Source organism: Corella eumyota, chromosome 4 (assembly GCF_963082875.1).
Source record: "Corella eumyota chromosome 4, kaCorEumy4.1, whole genome shotgun sequence".
Taxonomy (NCBI): Eukaryota; Metazoa; Chordata; class Ascidiacea; order Phlebobranchia; family Corellidae; genus Corella; species Corella eumyota.
The window spans coordinates 324,703-349,019 of NC_137493.1; the positions used below are offsets into that span (position 1 = coordinate 324,703).

A 24,317-nucleotide genomic window follows, 5' to 3' on the forward strand; every position below is an offset into this window, starting at 1 on the left:
AGCTACCACTTATACTTTATGTACAGTGCGACGCCGACAACAGTAACTTAAAAAGCAACTGATAAAAATTTATCAGAAACGCAATTTTTGTTGTATATAAATTTTATTTCCATTACTACAAATGTTTAAAACCGTGTTTTTAAATATATAAAGTTTTGCATACATCTAATGTCTATTTGTTTAAAGAAAAATATATACACATAGTCGTGGGCGTCAATCCCAAAATAAATAAATAAATTTAGGGGTACCAAAAAATAGTAAAATCTTTGCTAAAAAATCCTGTTTTAAATTGCTCATTAAACTTAACTCTTAACAGTCTTAATTTAACATTTGCAAAGATAGCAGACAACATTAGTCTTTAACCAACTGAAGTACAATTATTACGTAAAATAAGGCACTGGACAATCGGTATTTGTTTCGCAATAATGCCAGTTTTAGACAATCTACAACGTGGCACGCAGAATATGCCGTTTTTTGGCAACATATCAAAAAAAATCGCTTATATAACTATCAATTATACGCAAAAAATGCAACATTTGCAAACAACCTAGGGGTGCCACATATATTCAGCACTTATTAAAATTATAAATGGGGGTAAATGAACCCCCTGCACCCCCAGGATCGACGCCAGTGCACATAGTAGCTAGCGACCACCAATATTCACAATTTATTTAAAAACCCCCGAGTACGAATTACCCATTGATATAGCGGCCTACAAGATTGTCTACAAGGCAAAAATTCCTGTAGTTTTGAAAATGGATCAACATAAATGTAACATATATGTTTTGTCATGCGTCGGTGGCTCCTGACACCTGATAGTCTGTATATGCCCTAGTATATCTAATTAATTAACCTTATCGGGATTTCTTGCCCTAAACGTAAATGTAGCGCCGAATGTTGTATGTGGCGCCTACCAAAAGGTAGTTCTGACTTGGGTGCGGTTAGGTGTAGTCGTATTGTTTTTATACTGTTTTATTACTCTTATGTTTTTATTGCAAGTATTGTTTTAGTAGTTTTTATTGCATATTAAAAGTAAGCTTACACACCTACCGTACATGTTAATATAAATAACAGAGTTAGCCAACTTGGTTTTTACGGTGGACCGTTAAAGCGGGGTATCCTAGGTTTTACTAAATTAGGGAGATCGTCTCGTCCTAATAAACAGTTCAGGGTGAGGGTTATATATTATTAGGACCTTTATTATATCGCCACCTAAACGTTAGGCTAAATTACGAGACGATCAAACTTTTCTTGTAACAAATTGGCGAGCGCGCCAGGACCCCGCCACCGTGCTAGCTCTGTTAGATATAGTCAGGACTCTAGTTAAATATAGTAGCTATTTTAATATTACAAATTGTTCTTACCTTCTAAAATTTAACTATGTCTTTTAATTTATATACAACACCGCCTCGATTTATTATGGGCGAGGATTTTAAAGAATTTTTAAATGTGTTTAACTCTTACTGTAAGAGCGCTGGTGCTACGGACGATCAAAAAAAACATATTTTTTTAAGCTGTATTGATCAAGATCTCAAATGGATAATCCAGGAAAAAGATGCGAGTTTATATCCACTTGAATTCGACGAACTATTCAGTAGGGCAATAAAAGCAACAGTGAACGACCAACATGCCTTTAAGATACGAACACAACTTAGCGAACGTATACAAATGCCTGAAGAGGATGTACGCACTTTTGTTTATGCGATTAGAAATTTGGGGGATAGGGCTTACCCTAAGGCGGCTGAATGCAATTTAAAAAATGAAATCATGTACATTTCCCTACTACGCGGTCTTAGGAATCAAAATCTTCGTAACCTAATTCAAAACAATCAAGAAAATAAACGAGATTTTTTATTAGCTGCTAACCAGGCCATGGAAGCCAATAACTCCACATCGTCACATTCATTGGTGCTTGCGAACGTTGAGAAACAATCTTCCAAAAATGACCTGGCACTAATTCTTGAAAAAATCGAAAACATGCAAACTGTTGCACAAACGAAAACTGAGGAGATAACAACAACCATTTCGACAATGCAGACCGAAATGAATTTGATAAAATCACAAATGGCTGGGCCGTCACGTAGACAGCCATACAAGGAAAGGCCCGATTCCTGGGTGCCCTATAGAAACCGTGAGTGTTTTTATTGTTTTGACTATGGACATATAAGACAAAATTGTCCCAGGTATATAAGCAAAAATATACCTTATAACGTTCGTAACACTTATAGAAGACCACACCAGCAGACTGGGACGACGCCCACAATACCAACCCCGACCCGACCCGAGGTTTTAGTTACAACAAAAAGACCCCGTAAAAAAAGTATTCAACCCGAACAACCTGCTCTACCTATAACTAAAAATGCGGCACAAGGTAACTTGTTACGTCGTTTTGTAAATTTATTAGTTGAAAATTTACCTGTTTTCGCTTTGTTGGATACTGGTGCCAGTGTTACCTTAGTGCACCAGCGTGTTTGGGATAAACTAAGAAAAGGCACTAAAAATGTTACTAAACCCCCCGAGTCCTCCCCTAATTTAGTGGGCGCTAATGGTAGTCCTCTAATTATAACTGGCATGGCATCACTACCAGTTACCTTGGGGAATGTAACGTCATGGTTACAAATGTTTATAAGCCCAGATATTTCCCACGACTTCATTCTGGGACTGGACTTTTTACAAAGGGAAAATGTCAAATATGTTATAAATCCAATTATTTAACCCTGGGTCGTACGTCAGTGCCCATTATAAGTAAACCTTATATATTTCAACGCCATGAGGCATTTTTAATAGAGGAAGTTTCCGTTCCAGCTTTCACGGAGTTAAGGCTGTTAGCAAAGTGTAATAATAATTTAATAGCAGCTTCAATACCTAACATGTCTGTTTTGGTGGAGCGAAATATAGAATTTGGTGAACGTTATGGCCTTCTTGTTGCTTCGGCAATAACCAACATAAAATCGAATTTAGTTGAAGTAAGAATAGCTAACCTGACCGATGATAGCGTCACTTTACACAACGGTGTGCGAGTAGCAACAGTATCCCCCGTTTCAGCCATAGGTTCCGATAGTTGCCGAATACCTGGTACCTGTGCTATCATCAATCAAGCATCGCATAAATGTACATGCAAAAATTCGTCCTGTTTTAAGTTACTTGAACATGATCATTCGGTTGAAGAAATACAGCCTACCTCGAGCCAACATCAAGTAGATCACGCAGAAGATAGCGTCAATATAAGCAAAACTCTGACAGAAAGTCAACGCCAGATTGTAATAAAAATGGTAAAGCAATATAAATGTGTCTTCTCCACCTCGCCTTATGAAATAGGAAGGACGAATCTTGTCAAACATGAAATAGACACGGGCAGTAGTAAACCTGTTCGACAAGCGCCAAGGCGTGTTCCCCATAAATATAAAGACAACGTTGAACAAATTATTAAAGAAATGCGTAAACAGGATCTAATTCAACCCTCTCAGTCCCCCTGGTCAAGTTCTGTGGTTCTAGTAAAAAAGAAATCAGGAGAAACTAGGTTTTGTGTAGACTATCGGCTGGTCAACGCCATCACTAAGAAAAACAGCTATCCAATACCCAGAGTCGATGAAAGCCTAGACGAAATGTCTCAGTCTGTTTATTTTTCCACACTAGACCTTCGGTCTGGTTATTACCAGATTCCAATGGACAAAGCCTCAAGGGAGAAAACTGCCTTTGCTAGCCACATGGGTTTATATGAATTCAATATCATGCCTATGGGTTTGTGTAATTCAGCAGCGAGTTTCCAGCGTCTTATGCGTATTGTACTGAACGGGATTGAATGGCAGGGAGCATTAGCCTACTTGGATGACATCATTGTGTACTCGAAAACCTTTGAAGAACATGTAAGGCGCCTTAAAGAAGTTTTCGCTCGCCTACAATCGGCTGGGTTAACTTTAAAACCATCAAAGTGTTCATTTTTTAAACATGAAGGAAGTTTTTTGGGGCATATTGTGTCGCGCGATGGAATTAAATGTGACCCTGACAAAATAAAAGCAGTCAAAGAATGGCCAATACCAAAAAATGTAAAACATGTACGTCAATTTGTTGGTTTAACATCGTATTACCGGAAATTCATTAAAGGCTATGCCAACATTGCCGGGCCATTACATAAGCTAACAGAAAAGGGGAAAAAGTTTAACTGGACTGATGAATGTCAGGAATCATTTATTTCTTTAAAACATCGACTAACAGAAACTCCAATTCTTCAATACCCTAATATTGGACACCGATGCATCTAATCACGCCATCGGGTGTGTTCTATCCCAAGAACAAAATGGAAAAGAACATGTGGTTGCCTATGGTAGTAGAACTTTGTCAAAAGCCGAAAGAAATTATTCTACCACAAGAAAAGAATTGCTGGCTATCGTATTTGCCACGAAACTATTTCGATGTTATCTGATAGGAGATAAATTTACCATTCGCACCGACCATTCTTCGCTTCGGTGGTTATGGAAATCAAAAGAGTTGTATGGTCAATGCGCTAGATGGGTGGAACATCTAGCTGGGTACAATTTCAAACTAATTCACCGGCCAGGAAATAAACATGGAAATGCCGACTCCCTTAGCAGACTGGAGCCAATTGCCGATGATTTTCCCTACAATATACAACAAAATAAACAACCTTGCAACGCAATTGAAAGTTTGGAATTCAGCCTCGAGCCAGAGATATCAAAAACAAAAATCGCGGAATTACAACAGGCTGATAAAAACATAGCCCCCATTTTTGATTGGTTAAAAAAGGGAATAAGACCAAACCAAAAAACGGTAAAGAAATTACCTCCAGCCAGTAAACACTACCGGAACAAATTCGACCACTTGGTGTGTAGAAATAATATTGTTTACTTTGGTGAAAAATGTTCGTCCTTGTCAGCGGAAATGATCTACAAAGTTGCCGGATTCTTTAATAGATACGGTCCTAATAAAATTTCACGATAGTCCACATGGTGGCGGACTTCTTGGAATTAGCAAAACCTGCGCCAAAATAAATGAAAGATTTTATTGGCATCAGTGGAGAAGTCACACAGAAGCATATTGCAAACGATGCAACGACTGTAATATGAATAAAAGAGCGACTCAAAACCCACGAGCGCCATTAATACCATCGTCAGAAGATCGACCAATGCAACGCATTCAAATAGATGTGATGGGTCCACTACCCATAACCAAATCCGGAAACCGTTTCATTTTCGTAGCGTGTGACATTTTTACAAAGTATGTACGCGCATGGCCTATGCGACACCAGACAACAACTGAAACGGCTTCGATACTTTTCAGCAACTGGTTTACGGTACAAGGGGTGCCTGAAATAGTTCATTCTGACCGTGGAACAAACTTTGAAAGTCAACTTTTCCAGGAGCTGCTCAAGCTTATGGGTAGTAAAAACTCAAGAACAACTGCATATCATCCAGCCAGAAATGGAGGCGTAGAGCGAAACAATCGAACTATCGCGTCCATGCTACGTAATTACGTTCAAAGTGATGAAACGGGTTGGGATATCACTCTACCCGCAGTGGTAGCCTCCTATAACGCTAGTATTCATGAAAGCACCGGGTATTCCCCGCACTACTTGCTGACCGGCCACAAGTTACGTCTGCCAGGCGACGCAGGAACGGGCTGTCCGACAGAAGCAACGCCATACAAGACACTAGTCGAGGACTTAAGCAAACGCCTAAAGTCAGCCCAAGACACTGCCCGTAAAACCTTGGAAAAACAACGAGAACGTATAAAAAGAAATTACGACAAGAAACAACATGGCGCCCCATTTAAAATTGGTGATAATGTACTTTTAACGAACCCAGCCATACCTCTAAATAAATCGAAGAAGTTCCATTTACCTTATAAGGGACCTTTTATTGTAGAAAAGATATTAAATAACGTTAATTATGTCATAAAAAATAAAGAAGGTAAATCCCAAATGGTACATTTTAACCGGTTAAAATTATTTACAGGGACCTCAACAGAGGCAACATCATATACTTTTAACGAGCCAACCTGTGTGAGGCCACCTATTCTAGGGAACATGCTTAATGCAAGGCACACTGAACCCACATTAACCCCAGACAGTGAGGCAACGCATGTGGGACTACCAATGGAAAATAGTGACAATTTGGTGTTAACTGAACCAACAACTTCACGTCCCCAACGCATTAGAAAGCGGACCCACTTCTATCCGGACATTGAGGTTATTGACATCTAGTTTACATTGACTGTTTTTTTTACTGTTATTTTTTTATTACCTCACTAAATTGCCCTCGTTTTTGTTTACTCGAAAATGCGAGAAAGTGCGAGTGTCGCTTAAAAGCGCCTAAAATTTTAAAATTTAACACCGAAATTGGACGACAACATATTTTTGATCAATAATAAATAAAAAAATATTTATTTATTCTTCGTTAGCTTGAAATATTGCATTGAATAAGGGCATTTTTGCGTAATACGATCAATCGACAACTCACGTTTTGCATTGTTGCCTAACTCTATACATTTTATTTTAAGTTTTTGAGTGTAAATTAACACGGTAACTAAATAACAACATGTTTTTAAACAAATTTTGTTTAAGGAAAATGTTTTTTTTGCCCTTTTTTGTTACAATATCGTCTGTTACTACGCGAAAAATATTTTTTTGACGGACTTCTGCCCCGCTGTTTTAGAACAAAAATTTACGGTCCGAGCTGTTTGGGCCGAAGTGTCTTGCATTACAATTTTTTAAAGTTTACGAAATACTGTTTTAATTTAATAATTAGCAACATATTTTTATAAATGTTTATGGTATTTTACTTGAAATATCGGCAAAGAATATCCACACCACCATCAAGAAGCAATAAAAATTCGAATGTCTAAAACCTCCACACAAACAATATTCTTCCAGCTGACCCACAGATCAAGTTTGGAAAACTGAATCCAAAAATTACTCACATTAGATTTGCACATAAAATACCCTACACTCTTCACTTTATGCTAAAACATAAAAATTAAATAAAATACAACAAATTTAACCATTTATTTAAAAAAAATCATGTTAAACGAATATTAAATTTTCAAAAATGCCAAAATATTCTAATTCAATAAATCTTTAGCAATATAAGGTTAATGAAATTACCAATCGTATGTTTTCTAATCTGCTATTGAAGATAACTGCTTTTTAAAATAAAAAACAAAAGTAAAGTTACTAGCCACGAACTTACGCAAGAACAACCTTCAAAACAAAACCTCCAACTTTAAATAACGCGGCACGTGTGTCAGCTGTTTATATACAGAGAGTGGATGACGTATTTACGACCGACGTCATAACTGGCAAAACATATCTATATAATTTATCCTCGACTTAAAACTTTAAGTTTATTGCACGTTGTCTTTATTTTATTTCACAACAAAAATTCTAATACAAACATACCAACAAAATTGAATCACATATATATAAATTAATTTATTTTTTTCAAATTATTATTTTCTACTTCATTTACAATCTTGTTCACATATTCCTTCATTATATTCAACGATTCAGGCCAACTATACTTTGGTTTGTAGCCAAAATGTTCCACAAACTTTTGATTGGAGACGGTGAATCTTGTGCAGGACAACTTGGCCATGTTTGGTGTAATATTGGGCTAAAAATCACAAAATAGTTGTCATTAAAAGTATTATACATGAAATAAATGTTTAACACTTGCAATAACTTAACATACTGACCCTCGTCACCAAAGTATTATCCAAATAGGTATGGGGTTTATTTCAAAGAGATAAGTTTTAGACCACGACATTTAACCAAAATTTAGGTCGATGTTTATGGTAAAATGGTGTTTTTGCGCATATGTTTTTAAGTAAAACCCTTATGACAGTAACCCAGCTAAAAACTACTCAATAAACTAAATATTTACCTCTTTTTTGATCCCAAACCAACCCAGCACCTGACAACACCAAACAACAAACGTTGAAACGAGGATAAACAACCAAAACGGCAACACCGGCTCCCTCTTGTAAATGTTGAAACCCAAATGCTCGTAGAATTTCAAGTTCAATCTCAGGTAAGATAACTCTGGGGTTTCGTCACACAGAAAGTAGGTGTTTCCCCCAACCAAAGAAGGGGACTCCTGTACAATATAAGTTATAGTCAGAGTACAAGTTAATTTCTTAGAATTTTTTAACATAACCAAAATATAAACCAATATTTTTCACTAAACTTAAAACCTAATTTTCAGTAAGAACATGCAGAGACATATTAGTTACAACCGGAGCTATATACAGCTGTGGTGGTGCTCGAACCAGAGATCTTTCGCACACTAACCCAATATTAAAGCAGTGAACAACTAAGTTTTGTTTACCTGCATTTTTGTGGCCGCGATCACGTGACACCAAGTCACGTTTTCAACGTACATTCGAGTTTGTAGCGCCTCTGGTGGAACAAGAGATTTGATTACTTTAGTCGCAAGATGGTGCAAAAGAATCGATTTGGTAAAGTTGTCATCTTCGCCATAAATACAAGAACCTCTAAGTGCACATGTGACCAGTTTCTACAAAGTATTATGCTGTCAATAATAAAAAGAACAAAAGCAAACAATTATAATGACGTCACCTCTCCATTTTTCATCTTTTTTCCGTTCCACTCCAGTACGAGCTCCTCCGCGTCCTTCTTTGTCCTTCCGTATGACGTCACAGAAGAGTAAAAATAAATAGTGTCTTCTCTACCGCCCACTAGTGGTTACATAGTTCTGTCCAAAAGCCTCAATTGAACTCGTGTAGAGACAATAACCGAGATTGTTTGCACAAAAAGCCTTTAACACATTCATTGTTCCTGACCTATATGACATCATAATATATTTAACAACAAAAATCTGTACCATATAAGTTCTAAAACAAATGTTGTCAGATTCTGTTATAACAATCCCATCACTTATGACATCACAATGCCTACCTCCAACATTTATTTTCCATAATTTTTGGCAAGTAATTAATTCCTTGTAATCGATGACACTGGCCATATGCAAAACTACATGACAACCTTGTACGGCAGAGATGAGACTACTATGTTCTATGACGTCACACTTAATCCATTAAACTTTCATGTTGGCATCTAAAAAAATAAACAAAATAAGATTTAAAAAATTTTCTAATATTTATACAAAAAAAAAAGATAATTACAAATTTTAGTAGAAAATACTGAATATAAATACTTCGCATAAAGTTAAATTATTAAAGTTTATGTGCTTTGATTAAATTTCGTTGGTTCAGCAAAAGTTTATATCATTTATAGCTCCTTACTCAAGAGCACTACAGCGTGAGAGCAGTATGAATTGAACCTAGGACCTCATGTAGGGAAGCCAAGTGTTTTGACCACTACCCATGTTGTCGGTTCACAGAACCAATGGGAATTGAACCCCAAACCAGAAGTTAGTCATCCTAATGCTTAACAATATACCCAATACAAAAACAAAACCATCAAAATTAAATTCTGTAAATAACAACCTGTAGAAGAACATAGTTGTGCAGGGGTCGTATAATTCGTACATTTTGTTGAAGTCTGGCACCTCAGTAATGTCAACTAAGTAAACAACAGCAAAGTTCTTCACTTTGTCAGCTATACTATACAAGGTCTAAACATTAAAAATTGTTGATTTAATAAAATGTTACATACAGAATTCTAAAGCAAAATATTTGTTGTATAAACGTCCAAATTAAATATTTCGCGGAATGATCAAAAAAAACTTAATTTTATCAATAAAACATATTCTTTTTTAGTTTTGTTTTAAAATTATGGCACCTTATCACTACACAGCATATTATTATATAGAAACTTAATTTTCTTTAATAAATTAATTTTAATTAAACTTTCTTTAAACTCAGAAAACAAGTCTAGTAAAGAAAATAACACAAATCCACTTTTTCAGCAAAAAATATTAAACTTATGCCTAGTTTACCTAAAATTTTGTTTAAAATATGGTTTTTTAATACGTGAAAATATTAAAATTTGACGCCGTAACAAAACTTAAACATTATTGAACTTATTTATATTTAAAATCATTAAATACCTCGTCCATTTTCATGCAGGCCGGGTCCCAAATCGTCGATTGATCGACTTGCCAGCCGTTTGTAAGATGGGGAAGCATGTACGACATGGTTACCTTTTAACTACACCAACCACTACCAAATATATCATTTAAATAAAACTTTTTAAACTGGTTTTATTATTTCGTGCAATTTCGTAAAATTTTTCGCAAAACTAAAAATCCCAAAATTTGTACGAGCAAAAGTTTACGCTGTTTTGTGTTTATTCATATTGTTAAAACATCTGTTGTTGCGTAAACGTTTATCCTCAAAAATTTTTTAGAGATAAATATTATTAAAAAATAAGTGTGTAGCTGTAGGCTTGTAAAGGTAATTTATAGGATTGTCAAAAAAACAGTAAATTTTTTTTTTAAAGATGACCCTATACATTTACTAGAAGACATATTGTTTATGGGCAACTTTTCTTAAATTTAAGTTATTTGTCCAAGTATGGGCTCAAGTCTTTTTGTGGGAAAGGAAGAATTGTTAAGATTGTACTTGTTCCAGTAAAGTACTTTAAATAGTATTTAACATTGCTGGATATTTAAACATGATCTTATAAGCATCGTTACAAATAAAACACAATATTGCTGAATAACTAGGAATTTTAATCGCTTCTACAAATTATTTGGCAAGCGGTGAAGAATTAATATTTGCATAACATACAAGCACTTAAAAGCACATCTACAATAACTACATAAGACTCAAGTTAACATACAACAGTGGTGACAAGTCAAATAATGTCCTGGGTCCAAATAATAGAAAAAATTCAAAATTTCATTAAAATATTATTTGCACTAATTGACATACATCTTTAAAATTCATTTTAACTGGTCGAATACATGACAAGAAAAAGTTTAAAGCCATGCCCTTTATGCCTCTATTGTAGCACATATAAAGCAATAAAAACAAACTTAAATGTTTTTATAGGTTAATAAGATACAAGTAAAATAATGTTTAATATTGTCATTTATGCAAAAGTTTTATATTAGGAGAGGTTTCCTGCCAACATTTAATATATATAGAAAATAACAACATTAAAACCTAAAGATCCTTACTAAAAACTACACAAAACTACATATTAGTAAAGCACATGCACACTTCCTCAATAAAATGCATTTTTTAACAATGGAATTAATCTTAATCTTAAATAAACAAACAGTTCATTAGAAGTAAATTATTTCCAATATTTCCACAAAATCAAATATAGTAAAAATTAGCACTTATCTGAGTACATCGTTTACAACATGAAAATACTAAAGACCAAATAATGAATGAAAATTAATAATTGAAAATAAAACTGTAAAACGAATTAATAAAAACTAAAATTAGCACTTATACAATAAAAAGCACATTGTACACAACACAGAAATATTAAAGACCAAATAATAAATGAAAATAACTTTAAAAATAACTTTTCTAACTTTTCCATTTTCTTACAATTTACTTTTTTGCACAGAATAGCTTTTTTTTCAAACAAAATGAACAAAGTTTCCATGATTTCAGGGCCACAACCTAGTTAAATATAAGTGGGTGTAATTTTAATAAAATTTAATTTAATTATTGAGTAAAATTATCAACATTTTTAAAAATAATTTTAACAAATACTTATAAACCATATAAAATCACTAATATTTATGGTAAGGTGAAAACTCACATTATTTGATGCTTCAGTTACTTTGTAACGGGAAAGTGGTTGATTATACGTGGTCGATCATCCTAAATAAAAAAGTGGTCGATTATCCTAAATAAAACAAAGTGATCGATTATCCTAAATAAAGTGGTCGATTATCCTAAGTAAAACAAATTGACAGGAAAGTGGTCGATTATCCTAAATAAAACAAATTGACAGATTGAAATAACATGTTTTGGGGGTTTAAAATATTGTGTTTTCGAGGTTTAAAATATTGTGTTTTAGAGGTTTAAAATATTGTGTTTTGGGGGTTTAAAATATTGTGTTTTCGAGGTTTAAAATATTGTGTTTTAGAGGTTTAAAATATTGTGTTATAGGGGTTTAAAATATTGTGTTTTAGGGATTTAAAATATCGTGTTTTAGGGGTTTAAAATATCGTGTTTTAGGGGTTTAAAATATTGTGTTTTAGAGGTTTAAAATATTGTGTTTTAGGGATTTAAAATATTGTGTTTTAGAGGTTTAAAATATTGTGTTTTAGTGGTTTAAAATATTGTGTTTTAGAGGTTTAAAATATTGTGTTTTAGAGGTTTAAAATATTGTGTTTTAGGGATTTAAATCAACGTGTTTTAGGGGTTTAAAATATTGTGTTTTAGGGATTTAAAATATCGTGTTTTAGGGGTTTAAAATATTGTGTTTTAGGGGTTTAAAATATTGTGTTTTAGAGGTTTAAAATATTGTGTTTTAGAGGTTTAAAATATTGTGTTTTAGGGATTTAAAATAACGTGTTTTAGGGGTTTAAAATATTGTGTTTTAGGGATTTAAAATAACGTTCATCGGGGGTTTTTATTTGTGTTAAGTTTTAAAGTTATTTTTTTTGCCTAGTAAAATGTAAATGTACGTCTTAAAAAAATATCAACAATCTAAAAAAATAAAATTTGAAAAATAGAATGTTACAAAAAAAAAATTTAATAACTAATCTACAAAAATAAAAGGTAGTCTTAAAAGTGTCAAAAACCTCTTTTATTAAAAGTTAGTTTTAGTTTATTCTTGTAAGGGATTTTAATATAGTAAATATGTTTGTCCTATAGTAAATATGTTTAAATAATGTTGTATAGTAAACAAAACTTACAAATACATATTTGGAACTTTTTTGCTTGCTTTCCTCAATAGTTGTTTCCCATCCTCAGTAAAACCACAAAACATTACATATAAGCATTGAATGTTGTGGAGGCATGATGAGAAAGCAACAGCACACTCATCTCCAAGATTGTTGTCGCTAATATTCAACACTTTCATCTAAAACATTTCAACTTTAATTAAAATTTATCATTCGCACACCAATAGTTTAAATAAAGTTTTATTGTTAAATTATAATTTGTTTTTTGATAAGTTTTATTGATTCAAATATTTTAAATGTTTAAAATTAAATTTGTTTAATATAACTATAAAAAATAATAATTGTTAAATTTAAACATTTTCTAAAGATTTAAATTGTTCTTGTGGTTAGGTTACATGTTGCATTTTTATTAAATAAGAATTATATTCTTTAAAACTTTTAATTTTCATATAATTTGATTCTGGAAAAACACTAAAACTTATTTTAGTAAATATTAATACAATGGATTGTAACTTAACAATGGAGCATTGTTAAAGTTAATGGGCATTGTGACTGTTAACTTTTTTTACAAAATTATAAATTTAATAAAAATTAAAGTTTTGTTTAAACAAATCAATTTTAATATTAAATGTTTAACTTTATCTTAAACAAAATTTATATTTTACTTAATTTAAAAATTATTCTAATTCAAATAATTAATTTAAAACAACTATTAATCCAATTATTTTCGAAACAATAAATTTAATTGTTGTAGTTAATTTTAGTAAGTGAAGTTAAACTTTAAGTTTAAATAAAATAACTTAAACTACTAATTAACATAAATTAAAATTAATATTAATAAAATAAATTCATCAATTTTCTTAAATTATACCACAAATTTAATAATAACCATTTTATTAATTTTTAATTATTTCTAAATAGGAAAAATACAAAACTTAATTTAAAAAAAATATTAATAGATTGTAACTTAACAATGGACCATTGTTAAAGTTAATGGGCATTGTGACCGTTTTTACTTCTTGTTATAAAATTGAAAATAAATTTGTGTTTATATTTCTATAAACTAAATAAAAAAGTTTTGTTGTTACATAAAGTAATTTTAATAATAAATGTTATTTAAATCTAGTGCTTGTTTAAATAATTAATCTTTAAATACCAAGCAATAAAGTAATATACTTACAGGATGTGTTAGTTTTGAACAACCTCTAGCAATGGCCAATCCACCAACTTCTGTGATGCAACAATACCTAATATTAAGTTGCTCAAACTTGTTAATAACCTCACCCAGTAATGTTGCAGTTTCATCCCCAATTTCGTTCAATGATAAGTTCAACTTTATCTAAAACAAAATTTATATTTTACTTAATTAAAAGTTACTTTAATTAAAATAACTGAGATAAAAACTGTTTAACAAAACACTTTATAATAATAATAATAACTAAAATTTTGAAGTAACACAAAAATGATCAACATTTAATTTTTACTAACTTGTTATATATTTAGAATATTTAAACTTTAATTAAAATTTACTTATTATCACACTTATTGTTTTAATAAAATTTTATTGTTAATTAATAAATTTTTTTTAATAAATGAGCCAAAATATTTAAATGTTTAAAATTGAATTTGTTTAATGTTACTAAAAATAATGTATTAATTGTTAAATTCAAATATTTTTGTTTATTTTAAGTTTAAAATTCTCCAAAAGTTTATAAAGTAATTTTGTTTTAAATATTTCTTTAAAACTTTTAATTTTTAAATAATTTGATCCTGAGGAAATACAAAAAATAATTTTATTTAAATATAATACAATAAGTTGTAACTTAACAATGACCCATTGTTAAAGTTAATGGGCATTGTGACCGTTTTTACTTCTTGTTATAAAATTGAAAATAAAATTGTGTTTATATTTTTATAAACTAAATAAAAAAGTTTTGTTATTACATAAAGTAATTTTAATACAAATGTTATTTAAATCTAGTGCTTGTTTAAATAAATAATCTTTAAATACCAAGCAATAAAGTAATATACTTACAGTATTCGTTAGTTTTGAACAAGCTCTAGCAATGGCCAATCCACCAACTTCTGTGATGCGACAATCACTAATATTAAGTTTCTCAAACTTGTCAATAACCTCACCCAGTAATGTTGCAGTTTCATCACTAATTTTGTTATGTGATAAGTTCAACTTTATCTAAAACAAAATTTATATTTTACTTAATTTAAAGATTACTTTAATTTAATTACCTAAGAAAAAGTTTAAAAAATATATTCTTTATAAAATAGTAATTATGAGCATTTTGAATTTAAATAATAATTACCAACATTTTAATTCTTATTTAAAGCTAGTTTAAATAAATTTAAAATTTAGTTTTGATAACTTTAAGTAATTTAAGCCCAGATATTTATATAACAATACTTTGCAATTAACCCAGTGAGTACAAAAATATTTAGGGGTAATAATAAAATCCCCAGCAATAATATGGGGGTAAATATTATTTTAACCCAACTTTTTAGTTTATGAAACAAATTATTTTAAGCTTTGTTTGGATCAATATTTTATGAGAGTTTTTTTATGTGAAGCAAATTTAAAGTTAACATCGATTTCTGTTTTCTTTGTTATAATTGTAAATAATAAGACTTGTTACGTAAACCTAAAATGTTTGTTGCTATCGACTGTGTTAATCAATACACAAAAAAAATTAAGGATGTAATTTTATACATTTCCCCCTCTTGTTAATTTAACCCCAGTAGTTTTGTAACCTACCTTTATAGTAATATAAAGCAGCCCATTTTAAGTAGGCATACTAAATACTAAAAGTTTAAGTTTTTACATTATTTTTTATTTAATATTCTAAATTTATTTTGTATTCAGGTAAAGAATGTTAAGTTTTGCTTTCAAAAATTAATTAAAACTTTTATTTATTGAATAATGTAATTTGGGGAAAGTACAAAATGGGGGATTGTATCTCAACAATGAACCATTGTTAAACAATATGAGCATTGTTATCATTTTACTTTTTACAAAATTGCAAATTACTTATTCAAACAAAAAGTTTTATTATAATTACAGAATTATTAAAATAATATTAAATACAAATCTATAAATTTTGGTGATTTTATCTACTTTAGTAAATAAATTTCCTGTGTAAATTAAACCTGGGCATTATATTCAAAATAACAATAATGTTTTTGCTTACCTTCACTAAACCTTTAAAGATACTAGGCAGTTGAGATATGTCATTTCTACCAAACCACATCTTTAAAGAAAGAGGTTTGGTCAGTTGTTCAAACAAGTAGCCAAGATGGATGTAGTCACTCGGCAACAAAGATTTCTCAAACTCAAGGTCTAAATAATCAGGTAGAAGACTTAGAACAGACTGGTTGAGGTCATCATCGTTGGATTCATACAAATAACTGCTGAGTTCAATAATAGTTGATGAAGAATTAACATTTTTACACAAATCTTTTGCATATGTTTCTAGAACAGCTCGTTTCTTATCATAAGCTGTTGAAGAACCAGATTGAAATTCAGACAAATCCTTGGAATTGTAAAATCCAAACAGAAATTTTGTGACTACTTCCCATCGACTAGTGGAAAACTTAGGAACACATTTTTGAAATTTCTTCGGACTTGCCCATAAGAATAAATACATGGCAGCAAACAGTTCTTGCCAGGTGAGATGACTGAAGTTGCTTCGTTTGTCTCCTTCTAATATCTTGACTTTCATGTTTGACGAATCATAAACAAAAGTGTCAAGAAATGTTTTAAGCATTTCTTTTGTAATTCCAGCCTTTTTAATGTCTTTTTGATCAAAACAAATTTTTTTCTTTTTAAACCCATTCCAGGCAAGATAAGCTAGACCTTTAAATTCGTTCTCAAGAATGTCTGTGTTGTCAGGAAAATGATCCGATCTCATATAATGCTTTAAAGAAGCAAGCATAACATTTGTCATAGTTTTTAGATTAACTTCAGAGCCAGACAAAATTGCTTGATTGATGCAGTGCATGGATAGAATACAGTTGACAGGAACATAATTGTAAGCATCAATATCTGGATGATCTTGTAAGTAGGTTAAGACTTTAGGTGAATTTTCCCCACATATTTGCACGCAAATGTTTTTTTGTGCTTCCTTATTGAAACCAAGTAGTTTTAACACTAAGATAGGTCTGCAAGAAGGATGCCACTCATACATTTGCCTTGGTCGAGAAGTGATAAACTTATAAGCATTGGGAAATAACTTTCCAGTAAAAATGTTTTTTAGAAAATCTTCAGCAGAGCCATTTGTAGATACCAAGTTTTTGGGTGCTTTCCCTAAGGTAGTACTATCAGCCTCATCCAGTCCATCAAAGATGAGGATAGTGTCAGAACTGTTTTTAATGCAATTAAATGATTCTACATCAGTAGACTCTGGTTGATTCCAATCTATAGATGAATTTGCAACAAGAAACCTAAAAATCGACATTTTTTCATGAAAATCAACTGATCGCAAAATAATGCTGAATATAAATTTTATATTCTGAAGAAAGTCGCTATTTTCAGAAAAAATTTCCTGAATCAGAATTTTAATAAAAGTTGATTTACCAGTCCCTGCGTGCCCAACAAGTGCCATGACTTTAGAATGTATTTTAATAAAGTCTCTCTTTTTCTTGTCTAATTCAAGTCGTTTAGCTTCATTTCTTGGCTCTTTGTTGAATTTTTGTTCAGCTGCTGCTTCAGCATTTCTTTTTGCTAATTCAAATACCTCATTCACCTCAATCTTTGTACCAGAGTGATAGTCAGGTTGAGTTAACTTGGACATTCTTTCAAATTGTTCCTTTCTGGTATGAAAGTGATCAACTGAATCTAAATATTTAATATCAGTTGAAGAATATTGAGCAAGTTCTAACTCAACAAATTCTAATTGTTTGTCTAACTGGACAGGAGAGCAGAATTCATTGGCAAAACTACTAGCTTGCTCAAAACACTTTATGGAAAGTTGTTCACATAAAGAATTACCTAAAACAACACAGTTATAGATTATTATTTGTTTAAATATTTAATATAGAATAACTATTGTGGTTGCTAGTCGATCCGTACTCAAGTCGATGCCCAAAAGTCAAACCGTACTTGCATTGCGTAACCCTTTATACCATTCAGGTGCATAAATGTGCTGAATCAGTTTATTTAATATGATTTATCGTAGTAGTAATAGATGATTAGTTCTTACATATTGTACATTGGAACAGAAATAATTTAATTTAAGTGCACAAGTGTACCAAAAAGTCAGGCACACACAACTTAGTATAAGACCAATAAGTGTGCTTGCATAATTAATTACATATTAGTTAATAAATGTAATAAAATATTTGACGATTAATTGATAGTGTTTATCCAGGATTTGGCCCATTTAAAAGAGTTTGTATGGTGTAGAATTTACATTAAAATTGAACCACTAGCCCTTGGTTTAGAAAAGTGTGAACAATTAATTAATGACCATGTTATGCAATGGTCAAAGTATTTACAAAGTTATGGTATTAAGTACAAGTATATAAAGGGTTTTGTTAATGTTGGGGCAGAATACAAAAGTCAAATTTATAAACAGTGTTTTTGTGTATATACCAATTTGTGTTGTTTGAAATTAACAAATTATTTTAAAAGAGGAAAGGGGCCATGACACAAATTTTATATTTTTATTTTTCACAGTGTGTAATACTCGCTGTCATGTTTGTTCTTTGTTTCTTTTTTATAATTAAGACTTTAAGATAAATAGGAGTAAAAAATATGTTTAAGTTAATATAACCTTATTTTCGCATTTCACAAAAGTTTTTGGTATCGTTAGTTTTGTTAATATCTTGTTTTGGTCTTTTTGTTAAATTTACCTTCATTTCGTAAAATTTACCTTCATTTCGTAAAAAAAAAAAAAAATTCAACCCAATAATATTGCGTTATAATAACCAGCTGATTAATTTTTAGTTAAGTAGGAGTGAGTATTGTAACAAATATAGACCGTTGTTATCTACTACAGCGAAAACAAGTTTCAACCTTTACTTGTTTGTTATCCTTATTTTAAGTAAGTTTTGTAACTTTTATGTAAGTGGCTTAGTTGTAATGAGATCTTAAGTGTTATGTTAAGTTCTATTTTAATATATTTTTGTTTTTTTGATTCTATTTGGATAAGATTGTTTTTGTAAAATATAAGGAAAGAACTTAATATTGAATATAGGAAAGAATTGTTTGTAGCATCTTATTCAATAACACTTCGACATGGAAACAGTAAAAATCAAACACAGGACTTTATGTAGTGATATAACCAGTGGTTATATTATTAGGTATTACCGCATAAGGTTTAAGGTTTAATTCCATCTGCATCTATCTTAAAGTGTTATTTTGTTGGTGACAAACTTAGTCACTTTTGCTTTTACTAAATACATGAGCAGATTAAAATTATCAAACTTAATAAAGACATTTACATTCGATGCAAGATTAGACTGTGAAGTCAGTCTACTTATATCAAAGATAAACATATACCAAAAACACTTCCATATTATAAACAAGATTTAAATTTACCTTCATTTTGTCTTCTTGGTTCTGGAACAACCTCATGTGGATCTGGAGTTTGTGATTCTTCAGGTTGTTCCTTTATAAACAGTAAAACTTTGGTTATGTAACTACAAAGATTTTTTAATGATTACCAGTTATATTTATTATTCAAACTAAGTCCAAAATTTTATTAATTCTTATAAACAATATTTAAACTTGTTTTTAAACATGCTTATATTTATTGACAACTTTAAAGTTAAAACCTGATTTAAAGCTAAGGATCTCGGTTGTACATTTTCATTAGAAGTAGAACCTTTTAAAGTAAATAATATTGGATTAAAACAATGTTTCTTACAGGTGATATTATATTGCAATAATTTAAAACATAAGTTAATTTAAATATTGCCATTTATCGAGTTGGTCGTCAGTATTAGCCAATCAAGTCAGCTTTAGAATTTTTTAAAATTTCGATTGTTTAGTTAAAATATCAACTAAGGTCTAAACTATTGTATTTATAAAAATAAAAATGTTTTTGTTTGTTTTAACTAAATTTTAACATTAATGGTTATCAATAACTAAGCAGTGATAACAAGTTAATATATTGTGTAACAAATAACCATTTAACAAAGTTACTTTTTAGGTTAGCTGTGCCCACCTATAATTACATTAAAACCTGAAAAGTTAGATTCGAATGGTAATAAATATTTAACAACAACCGACATTATTTATGTTAATAAAAAGATTAGTGACAATTAATGTCACAAATCGTTCTTATCTTAACAGCTGTAATTGTGATCAATAATCGCCTTTTTCGTAGAAACAATAATACGACTTTAACAATTTTAAAATTGAACAATAGATTTATCGCACTTTGACCATATCAGACTTGTAGCCTTATCACACTGTCATATTGTTCGATTGTGGGACAAACTTGCGAGTACCCGCCACGCTTTTGTTATTGTTGTTTATAAAATCTGTGCACATTCCGTTAAAAGATTCATTCAGCGTTTGAAATTGTTGAGATACTTATTGCCGTTATTTAATAAACGTGTTTTGCTAAGTAAACTGTGTCGTTATAACTTCAAATCTACAAGGCCTTCTATAGACATTCAAAGTAGTGCCAGTCAAACCTGTTTCCACTGTTACGTCTTTAGACTCTACACTTCTAAAAACGTGACATCTCGAGGCCCGTCCGGGAGCAGACTGTTTGAAAGCTACAGAAAGTCAAAAATACAAGGCGTATTTTATCAATAAGTTACCGAAGAGATGCAGAAACACATAGCAGCTGGGCAGATGCTAGGCTACGGAGAAGTCGAGTTATGAACGTTCGTTAATGAACAACAAGCTTGCGAACGCGAGGAGCGCGCTAAGGAGCGAAGAGAAGCCAGAGCAGCCGAAGAAAAAGCTCGAAAAGAAGCAAGAGAAGCCAAAGAAAAAGCCAATTTACATTTATTAGAAATAAAAAAACTAGAAATTGCGTTGGTAGAACGTAATGGATCACACAAAATGGAGATATAGTTGCCAGGGCCAAAGCTGCCGCCTTTCGTAGATGACAAAGATGATTTGGACAGCTACCTTCTCTGATTTGAACGGTTCGCCATGACAAGCGGCTGGGAGAAATGAGATTGGGCTACGTCTCTCAGCGCTCTTTTGACCAGCAAAGCCTTGAACGTATACTCAAGGTTATGTGATGATGATGCCATTTAATATGAACGTGTAAAAGAGTCGCTCTTGAAGCGATACGATTTTACAGAAGACGAATATCGTAATAAATTTAGAACCAGTCAGTCAAACCTGTTTCCATCGTTACGTCTTTAGACTCTACACTTTTAAAAACGTGACAATTAAACATTTTAATCATTGTTAAAAGTTGACTTTACAGCCTAATTCTACAGTAACTTTACCCAAACTAAATCAGTGTTTAGAATTATATAATGTTATTGTCCAGATGATATATTTATATTATCATAGACAGACCATAGACAAGCATGGATCTTTAAAAAATATGACAAACACTTCCATAAAATAAACAAGAATAAAACTTACCTTCATTTTGTCTTCTTCTTGTTTCTGGATCAACCTTATGTGGATCTGGGGTTTGTAATTCTTCAGGTTGTTCCTTTAAAAACAGTAAAACTTTGGTATCTAATAACATTTCTAAGGATTACCAGTTATATTTATTGTTAAACAAGGTCTTATGACCCAATCAATATCAGTGTTTAAATTTTATTCGAGTAAATATCCCAAAATCTTAAGAACAATTTTAAAGTTAAAACCTGAATTGAAGCAGGAGATCGTGGTTGTTCATTTTCATTTGGAGTGGAACCTTTAATTTAAATAACATTGGGTTAAAACACAATGTTTCTATAGACTGCTTGTGCTACAACACAATAATATATTACATTTATTATATTAAAAGTTGAATACAAAATACCGGCATAACCATATACAGCATAATCTTTGTTAATAAGATCTTAAGTGTTATGTTAAGTTCTATTTCAATATATTTTTGTTTTTTTGATTCTATTTGGATAAGATTGTTTTTGTAAAATATAAGCAAAGAACTTAAAATTGAATATAGGAAAGAATTGTTTGTAGCATCTTATTCAATAACACTTTGACATGGAAACAGTAAAAATCAAACACAGGACTTTATGTAGTGATATAACCAGTGGTTATATTATTAGGTATTACCGCACAAGGTTTAAGGTTTAATTCCATCTGCATCTATCTTAAAGTGTTATTTTGTTGGTGACAAACTTAGTCACTTTTGTTATTACTAAATACATAAGCAGATTAAAATTACCAAACTTAAAGAGATGGTTCGGTCGTAGAGTTTCTTTTTTAATTTTGTTGGAATTTTTCCAACTAGCACGAGGATGCCATTATTTTAAAAATTGGTCAAGTAGTTTTTGAGATATCGGGATTTGAAGATAAATATTGTAAATAGGAAAGTCCCAACGCTTGCAAGTCACGTGACGCACGACGTCATCGTCGTAAGATCATGTGCTGGCAGACATAGGAAAATGACCTTATTTTGTCCTATCTGACCCCTTTGTTGTAATTTTTTTTAAATTTTTTTTGCAGAAAACAAACTTAACATAAAAAGCAATATTTAGCCATATTATATAAGACATTTTTTACTTTTTAAGTATTTTTAATTGGGTAGGCTGTATTTGAAAAATTTAAACAAATTATGGCTATGCTGTTAATTTTGAAAATTTACCAGCCAAAAACGCTTACAAACTCTTGCAAGAAAAAGACAGGTCAACTAAGTCTTATTAAGGCAAAGTTAACTGTTAACACAATCTTAGTTTTGTTTAAAATTGTTCAAATTGGCGTATATATATAGACGGTATATACTTTTATTTTGGTTATACTATAACAATTATTTTAGGTATATTGTTACAAGTGTAAACCACAAACTAAAGTTAAAAAAGGCAGCAAACACTAATATTTGTTGCCAGGGGTACAAGTACTTACGTATATTGTGCGTTGTATAAAAAATTGTTTGAAATTATTAATTAATCTATAAAAGATGTTAACCAGAATATTTAGTTTATAGTCTATTGATGTATTATATACTTTATGTGTCTTAACCCATTTGACGTTTAGTCATTAGAACTGTTTTTATATGATATCCGACAATTTTGTTGATTTTAAAGCATATATTAAGTTTAAAGCAAAACTTACTGTTCTAACAAGTAAACTTAGCTTCAGTAACACTCAGTTGACCTGTCTGTTTCAGCCAATATCGGCCAAGTGTTTGTCAGCCAATATCGGCCGTTTCTGCCTTGTAAATTTCCAAAATTAACAACATAACCTTAATTTGTTAGAATTTTTCAAATACAGCCTACCTAATAAAAAATACTTTAAAGGTAAAAAATGTCTTATATAATATGGCTAAATATTGCTTTTTATGTTAAGTTTGTTTTCTGCAAAAAAATTTTAAAAAAAGTACAACAAACGGGTCAGAGAGGACAAAATAAGGTCATTTTCCTATGTCTGCCAGCACATGATCTTACGACGATGACGTCGTGCGTCACGTGACTCGCTAGCGTTGGGACTTTCCCTATTTACATTATTTACCTTCAAATCCCGATATCTCAAAAACTACTTGACCAATTTTTAAAATAATGGTATCCTCGTGCAAGTTGAAAAAATTCCAACATAATTAAAAAAGAAACTCTGCGACCGAACCATCTCTTTAATAAACACATTTAAATTCGATGCAAGATTGGACTGTGAAGTCAGTCTACTTATATCAAAGATAAACATATACCAAAAACACTTCCATATTATAAACAAAAATAAAACTTACCTTCATTTTGTCTTCTTCTTGGTTCTGGATCAACCTCATGTGGATCTGGAGTTTGTGATTCTTCAGGTTGTTCCTAAAAAAGAATAAGAACTTGGTTTGAAAAACTACAAGCATTTCTAATGATTACCAGTCATGTTAATTGTTAAACAAGGTCTTATGACCCAATTAATATCAGTTTTTAAACTAGGTCCTTTAGTATAAATATAACAACATTTGGATCACATATTTTGTCCGACTCTAAACAAAACAAAGTGCCGTTTACCATAGGAAAGAATTCTCTCAAACTGTAATCAGTAGGAAAGAATTTAGGAGGGCCGTAGTGTAAATATGTTTTGTGTTGAATTTACATGTGTTCTTTCTACTTGTAAAAGTGTAACTATTTAACATAAAATGCTATAAATAATATAAATTACTACATTCTAGTGTAATATAGTTTAATTAAACAGTTGTAAGTTCGATTAAGTTTCAAATTAGGCAGTGCGCTTGTTGCTAATTAGTGGCCAACGAAGAGAAAACAACGTTCCATTAACTATAGCAAAGAATTCTGACGAACGTTCTCCATACGTAAGAATTCTCCAGCATCGTAAATCAGATGAGAGAATTTAGAAGAGCTGTAGTGTAATTATGTTTTGTCTAGAACCGGACAACATACGTGACCCCA

At 31.1% G+C, this 24,317-nt stretch overlaps 3 protein-coding genes across 5 annotated transcripts; all 3 read right to left on the reverse strand.

Moving 5' to 3' along the window:
• Window positions 1-7,442: 7,442 nt before the first annotated feature.
• Window positions 7,443-10,133, reverse strand: LOC145749594 (3 beta-hydroxysteroid dehydrogenase type 7-like). Its single transcript, XM_082565406.1, has 6 exons — window positions 10,047-10,133; window positions 9,444-9,611; window positions 8,724-9,062; window positions 8,343-8,531; window positions 7,899-8,111; window positions 7,443-7,628 (listed from the first exon to the last, which is right to left on the reverse strand). Exons 1-6 carry the CDS (start codon window positions 10,131-10,133, stop codon window positions 7,443-7,445), a joined length of 1,182 nt encoding a protein of 393 aa, XP_082421532.1.
• A 520-nt stretch (window positions 10,134-10,653) lies between these two features.
• LOC145749910 (NACHT, LRR and PYD domains-containing protein 12-like) lies at window positions 10,654-21,412 on the reverse strand. 3 transcript variants are annotated; one of them, XM_082565793.1, is made up of 8 exons: window positions 21,382-21,412; window positions 19,363-21,156; window positions 16,013-17,811; window positions 14,848-15,006; window positions 13,993-14,151; window positions 12,825-12,991; window positions 11,720-11,781; window positions 10,654-11,577 (listed from the first exon to the last, which is right to left on the reverse strand). In XM_082565793.1, exons 3-7 carry the CDS (start codon window positions 17,612-17,614, stop codon window positions 11,763-11,765), a joined length of 2,106 nt encoding a protein of 701 aa, XP_082421919.1. In that variant the 5' UTR covers window positions 17,615-17,811; window positions 19,363-21,156; window positions 21,382-21,412; the 3' UTR covers window positions 10,654-11,577; window positions 11,720-11,762. The 3 variants fall into 3 exon arrangements, with proteins under 3 accessions (XP_082421919.1, XP_082421921.1, XP_082421918.1); XM_082565795.1 differs by lacking the exon at window positions 21,382-21,412 and having other exon boundaries at window positions 19,363-19,432; window positions 19,599-21,219; XM_082565792.1 differs by lacking the exon at window positions 21,382-21,412 and having other exon boundaries at window positions 19,363-21,219.
• LOC145749597 (uncharacterized) lies at window positions 19,170-24,238 on the reverse strand. The gene is made up of 6 exons (XM_082565410.1): window positions 24,210-24,238; window positions 23,657-23,729; window positions 21,612-21,661; window positions 21,313-21,454; window positions 19,363-19,432; window positions 19,170-19,216 (listed from the first exon to the last, which is right to left on the reverse strand). Exons 1-6 carry the CDS (start codon window positions 24,236-24,238, stop codon window positions 19,170-19,172), a joined length of 411 nt encoding a protein of 136 aa, XP_082421536.1.
• Window positions 24,239-24,317: the final 79 nt, after the last annotated feature.